The sequence below is a fragment of the Abrus precatorius genome, unplaced genomic scaffold (assembly GCF_003935025.1).
Source record: "Abrus precatorius isolate BTA unplaced genomic scaffold, Abrus_2018 Scaffold3, whole genome shotgun sequence".
Taxonomy (NCBI): domain Eukaryota; kingdom Viridiplantae; phylum Streptophyta; class Magnoliopsida; order Fabales; family Fabaceae; genus Abrus; species Abrus precatorius.
Window position 1 is genome coordinate 8,750,542 of NW_020874373.1, and position 7,316 is coordinate 8,757,857.

The window sequence follows — 7,316 nt, forward strand, 5'->3', positions numbered from 1 at the left end:
ATGCCAAACAAGCTCAGAAGAAGTAGAAACAACCTTCGACTCAGACGCCTCAACCTATGTTTCTCAAATCCCATGCAGCCGTTCACACCTGAATCTCCCCCTGCAAGCCCCACACCTTCCTCATCATTTCTTCAACATCATTTTCATCACAGTCACAGCTGTCCATCATCACCACCCACCGCCACGTCATCAATCATTACCAGCACCGTCACCGCCGACCTCGCCACCGCCTTCGCCTCCCAACGCTTCTTCTTCTCCTCCCCCGGCCTCTCCAACTCCATCGTCGAATCCACCACCACCGACACCAATTGCACCTCATCTTCTTCCTCCTCGGTGATGGCCACCGCCCCTCCGACGCCGCCAGATGAATCTGCCACCGACGAGAAGGAAAAGAAGGTGCTGTTCAGCGGCAGTGTGGCGGTGCCGACCTACTCGCCGGACCCTTACGTGGACTTCCGGCGGTCCATGGAGGAGATGGTGGAGGCGCGTCCGGAGTTGATGGACGTGAAGTCCAACTGGCACGTGTTGCACGATCTTCTTCTCTGCTATCTTGCGCTCAACCCAGAGAGCACTCACAAGTTCATTCTCGGTGCTTTTACTGATCTTCTCGCTAACCTCATGTCCTTTTCTTTTTCTTCTTCTTCTTCTTCTTCTCCGTCGCCGGCGGTGGCGAGGGATGTTAGAGAATTTGATGAGCGTTGAGAGGGTTCATGTGCATATGTAAGTTTAAAACGTAACGTGGTGCCAGATAATGGTTGTCTGATCAATTTAAGATTAAATTTTTAATCAGAAAATCTTTTTTAGCCGATACATTAGTCTACGTTTTTTATTCAAGAATCATAATTAATATTTTAAATTTAATAAAAAATATTAATTTTGTATTATATTTTTTGTTTATTGACAATGAAATAAAATTTATTAAATTTTTATTTTATAAAATAAAAACAGACAAAATTAAAGGAGTTTATAATAAAAAGATTTCTTCCGCAAAACTAAACTTGGTTAATTAATGTGCTGCGCTGCTCACAATTTCACTTTAATTAATTAATTCAGTCAGTAGGAAGCAGTACGAACGAAGTGACACATTTGATTTTTGGTTCTTTTAGGTGCGGGGAATGGGAAACCTGAACCCAATCCCAATGTTGGTCCCCGTAGCCATGCATTCGGTGTCCTTATGCATTGTTTCTATTTTCTCTCTTTAGAATAATACTTGTTCTTGTTTTATTTGGAACAGAGGATACTCTCGTAAGTGCCAAGTTTAATTCAATATTTCAATTTTAAGGACTTTAATCAGGCTAGTTTACTTCAGCTGCATTACTCAACAGTTATATGGCTTGACTAGTGACATTGTTAGTTACAAACTTGTAAGGATTTTAAGAGGTATGCTCTTGCAATTGGATGGTAAAGTGTTCTTTTGGAATTCACATTCGTAGCCTTTCAACGATCATATTAGTTTCTAAATAAGTAAAATTAAACGTATAGTTCTTAGATATTTATTCAATTGCCAAGTTAATTATCATCAATGATGAATTTAATCTCTACAACGTGTAAAACGTGATAGGAGAAAATACTTTTTTTCTCAATATATTCTCCTACTCAATGAATGAGAGAATTTTTTTAAATACTCCAAGTCTTAAAGATTCATCTAGCTACTCTTTCTACGTACACTCATGAATCTTGAAATTGGAGTCAAGATCGCGTGTCTAAGGGTTTTAAATTCTTTATATTAAAACGACACCCTAGTATAGAAGAAATGCACATTTAAGTATTTTACAAATAATTTTTATCATATATAGTTTAATATGATTGAAATTATCTTTAAGAATTAATTTAATCATTTACTGACTGGATAATTACGGAAAGTTTTCTTTCATGAGTTCACTATATATTAAAGATTTACTCTCTTTCGCTTCTCAAGAAGCTAGTAAGTTTATGCGGCGAATGTAATGACGATATTTGGGATATTCAGACTTTCGGAGAAAAAAGTGTGTTTTCAAAACAAGTTTAGCTAAGAAACGTGCGGTTTATCTAAGGAAGTAAACGACTATTATTTTCCATACAATGGCATGAGTCATAATAGTGTATTGAGTAGTCCTCATCCTGAATTCTGCCATTATCACTATTTTTATGTCTTACTCTTATATATCCCAAATCCCAGTCAGGTCAGGTTTTGTCATGATTGTATGCAGACTCATAAAAGACGTAATTGCATTTTGCAATTGGCAATTCCATCTCTATTACCTACGTTTCCTTGTTAGATTTTGAATTCTTGAGACATTATTATTGTTATTATCATCATCATCATTATCTAACTCTTCGAAAGTATTCGCTATATATTTATATATAATACAACTTGTGAGGTGCTCAGCTGCGGCCATATGTAGGAGTTAGCAGTTGAATATGTTATTAAGTGAATTTGGTTTAATTTATCAGTTATTTAAATTATTTAAAATTCACATTATATATTACTATTTTATTTTTCAAAATATATATTTTTAAAATAAATCTTAAATATAAAACAAGCGTTTACAAATGTCCTATCTAGTGGTAAAGCATATATTATTGATTAATTTGAATTTTTAAATACCATAACATTATCATTATCTATTTAACATATTCTTTTTTATCTCTCTATATCTCTTTTCCATCACATTACATGACCTATCAAAGTTATTATTATCTTATTATTCCTTTCTTGTAAGTAAACACCTAACTATCTGCCAAACATTATTTTTCATGGTCACATGCAATGAAAATTGTGACAAGTCCATATCATAAACAAGTATAAACTCATCGATTAATGCTCTGTTGATTTGTACGGAATGGTTTGCATCCAGACAGCGCATAGCTCTTAAGATGTAATGCAGATAAGAAAAGTAAAAATTATTGGCAAACAGCTACAGAATCAGAGTCACAATTTGGCACTCCTCCCTCCCATTTCTCATCTGGATTCTTAATTTTTTTTTAATGAAATAACAACGGGATAAGCCACACAGAAGATTCAGTGAAATTTTGGCCTTTTTTTTTCTCGTCCCAGGATTGAGCTGGGTGCAACTAAAGCTACTGCATTTCCGGTGCAGTCAGTGACAGAGCGCAAGAAATTAAAAAAAGGACAAACTTTAAAGTATTTTTAAATTAATATTAATTAATTAATAGAAGCTTATGAATTATGATACGTTGCGTCAACGTCCAGATAATAAAAGTACTATCGGTGGAGGAGCGGTCTAGTTGTTACTGGCCGCATCAGCCAAACTACTACTCGTCAAAATAAATAAGGATAATGTTATGTGACAAAATGTTTTTCTTTTGAAATAATTCATAAAATATCTAAGAGAAATTTTTTTTCAAAAAGTGTGAAGGATAAAAATTGTATATAATATGCACCCATGTAAGAAATTTTGGTAAGAAAAGGTATTGCTTACCTGTGATTCTATAGATAGTCTCTCTATCACGTGTAATGAAGAATTAGAATCGGCGATTGGCGAATCACCTTTTTTTTTTCTCGTACGAAGTTACTCATGAAATATGGCAAAGTAGTATGACATGGATTGGGATTGCATCTGTTTTACTAAATGATACTCAAATATTCATTTTTTTTTTCTATTTTGGTTGTAATCATAAATTAAAAGGGCTAGCAAGTTTTGTTCCTGTATATGGACGGTTTCAACGTGGATATTAATGGACAATTGTTTTTCAATTTGTAGAATTTTGGGTTCAGGATGTCATGGATTTAATTAAAGTAATAGTGCAATTGTGGTGAAAGGATATGTGAGGTTGGTGACTTGGTGGTATGCTAAAAGATGAAAACGTGGTTGAGGTTATGTAATTTACGAACTGGGGTGTATTGTACAGGTTATGTTATTATTATATTCACACGTGTTTAGTTCTTGTACTGCTCTCTCTCTCTCTCTCTCTCTCTCTATATATATATATATATATATATATATATAATATTTCTGGTATAATATTTTGTATTTGTTTTATAAGAAAATATAATATCATGTATGAGATTCAATTTACTAATTTGATGTTCAAATAATAAAATTGAATAAGCAATGATAAAAAACGGTGGATAAATGGACATTGAGGTTTTATTTTTGGTTGCTCTCTAATATTACTTATAGGTGATAATTCAAACTTAAATACAGTGAAGTAAATATAAATGTCTCTTTTAATGAGATTTTGAAACATAGATTTCATTACTTCATAAAAAAAAAAATCTGTTTTTATTAAATCCAAACCTCATTGCTATATGAACATGGAGTTTGTACATATATATACTCCCAACATAATCTCTGGGTGAGTAAATTTTAATGGTCTTCGTTAAATGTGTTATTAGTGTTTAAAGGGTGAAGAGTTAGAATGTATTATTGATTACAAATCTACGTTGAATGGTTGTTTTAATTTGGTGCCGAGTTATACTCATTGCCATTAAAAAAAATTTCTTTTAAAAAAATTATAGCATTTTTGCTTTCCAATAATGTTTTAATTTTAATTTTGGTTAACTTCGATTGTATTTTTATGCAATTATGAGTCATTATATAGTCATCTAGCTGGCATGGAGTGGGAGGTGTTTTAGACCTTAATTATGGAAAGGCATGGTGCCCACAAAAGTCGTAGTTTGTGTAGTATTACTGAAATTGAAATCGTGCCTTGATTTATTCTGTTATTTTAGTTTCTCTATTACGGTACTTAATCTATAAATGGCTGGGATTCAATACCTTCCTGTTACATTGTTTATTTGTTCATTACCTTTAATTTCATGCTCTTGTAAGAGGGGAAAAGAGAAAAGAAAAAAGAAGACTTGGGTGATGGTTTGGCACCCACTGTTTTGGTCTATTTGGATATTTAGGAATGGAATTCTATTCAGAAATAAGCCTTCTGACCTTCATATATAAAGCATATTGGACTTCTAAAGTTTCAGATCATGGAAATCTATAGTTTATTGTCAAAGCTATGATAACTACAATATCTTCTCCAGACTGGTGCGTAGACCCTTTGGTTTTGCATGTTTAGCACACCTGTATTAATTAGCTACATTAAGGTTTGTGTAGTTTGCAAGAAATTGAGATTCGTTTCATGCTTTATGTAATTGTATATGGGTGTGAGTTCCTAGTGTATTCTAGTTAATGAAATTTACTTATAAAAAAATGTGAAAAATCTTTTTATATCGATATAAATTTAAAAATTCTTATACTAAGAGTCTTTTATTTAATTTAAATTTAATGAGTATAAGAAAATATTGTGTTCTAAAAAAAAGTCATCATCTAATTTAAATTTAATTACGATAATAATTATTTTGCATGTTAAATTTTTTTAATGAAATAAAATTATTTTAAAATTATTTAAATTTAAAATAAATAAGTAGAAAAAATATTGAATTTAATTAAAATTATATATTTTTCAACATACTAATTTTAGAAATAAAATTCTTACTTGTTTACTTTAAAAGCAAAATCATTTTATAAGTATCTTTTTTAACAATGTAAAAGTTTATATCTGAACAATGACATATAAAAAAGGGTTTTACTAATAAAAAAGATTAATTTTGATAATAAAATAGGAGTTTTACGTGGAAAATAACAATTTTATTACTTTAGGGGAAGATTAATCTTTTATTCAAAAGTTATGAACATGATTTGTAAAATTGATAACAAAGGTTCCAATTGCATTACAATGAACATAATCATAAAATGTAATAAAAGACGTAACCCATTTTAATGGAGTTGACCTCGAGGCATCTTTGTCCGAAGTATCAAGCTCCTCTGGCAACTGTCTCTAATTATTTTTATTTTTTTAGCTAAATTTTAAGATATTTCTTAAATACAAAATTTGGATATCAAAGTACCGTGTGCATATGCAACTAAACAAAGTTAACATATGACGTGCATTTTTATAAAACTTTTTTTTATTTTTTATTTTTTTATGAAACTGAACTCTAAACTATAAAATAAACAAGCTATAAATTGGACATTAAGCCCAAAACCTTGTAGAAAATGTGATCTAGCTAGCTAGGGATGTTGCTTAAAAAAATTGATTTAATTTAATTTTTATTCAGAAATATTAATCTATATATACTTAAAGAAAAATAATTAAAAAATTATAAAAAAAATAAAAATACACCTACATTATTGACCTTTTTAATACATTTTAATTTTATGTTTAACAAAAATTCTATATTTATTAATACTTTAATCAATGTTTGTAAGACATTGATTAACAAGATTTTTTATTTTATAAATAATTATAAAAATAATTATTTTAAGAATTGTTATATATATATATATATATATATATATATATATATATACTTGTATCACTTTTTAAATAAAAATTTTAAAACAAGAAATAAAATAAAATAACGTAATTTACAATATTTTTATTTTAACACATGAATATTATCAAACACAAACTTTAAATAGACTCTAAAAATCATCTGATTTAAACTATGTTTAATAAATACAAAATGAAAGGAATAAATAGTTTTTAAAAGTTAAATTTTGTAAAAATATCTAAAATAATGTTTAACTTTTAAAAATTAATTATCAATATTTCTATTACGTTTTTTTATCTTAAATAAAATATAAGTTAATTTTATCAAATATTTTGTATTTACCTATTTATAGGCTATATTTATTAAAGGTAACTTATAAAATTATTTATTTAGTTAATAATTTTATATAATTGTTTGTAAATATAAAAAAAATAATTGTAATTTTTAAAATAAAATTTTTAAAAGTTATTATTATCCAAAGAATTATTTAATTTTCAAAAATTAGTTACTAATATTTTTATTACATTTTTATCTTCTATTTTTAAAAAAAGATAATTTATTTTTACACACTTAAAATTTCAGTATGTTAATTTTTTTATTACTAAATTATAAAAATAAATTACATAAATAAAAAATATTTTTAAAATTAAAAAATAAATTATAAAAATAAATTATTTAAATTAATTTATGTAATTTTTATAGATATAACATGTTAAAATTAATAATTTTTAAAATAAATTTAAGTTATTGTTTGAATAAATAATATTTGTATTTACCACTATCCCACAGCAACTCTGCTGCATAAAGCGCCACCAACGTATGCAACAGAAGCGGTGTTTTGCTTCCACAAAGGAAATAGCATTGCTCCTTGCAGAAATGTATATTGTATCTAACATCAATTTATGCATGTCTTAAGCTAGGTTACACGCAACTCCAATAATAATCAATCATGAGTTTTGACAGTACTTCTGTCATTCATCTCCAAATTATCATAAACTTGCTTGACACACAACATACGAGTACATGTCAGATCATTTTAGTA

The 7,316-nt window shown here is 28.8% G+C and overlaps 1 protein-coding gene across 1 annotated transcript; it reads left to right on the forward strand.

Annotated features, from left to right (window-relative positions):
• On the forward strand, positions 1 to 702 carry LOC113862112 (transcription repressor OFP16-like). Its single transcript, XM_027495250.1, has one exon. The coding sequence runs from the start codon at positions 1 to 3 to the stop codon at positions 700 to 702; it is 702 nt and encodes a 233-aa protein (XP_027351051.1).
• The last annotated feature ends 6,614 nt before the right edge of the window (positions 703 to 7,316 follow it).

Coding starts and splice junctions, on each gene's coding strand:
- LOC113862112 (XM_027495250.1), top strand. CDS start 1: ATGCCAAACAAGCTCAGAAGAAGTAGAAACAACCTTCGACTCAGACGC.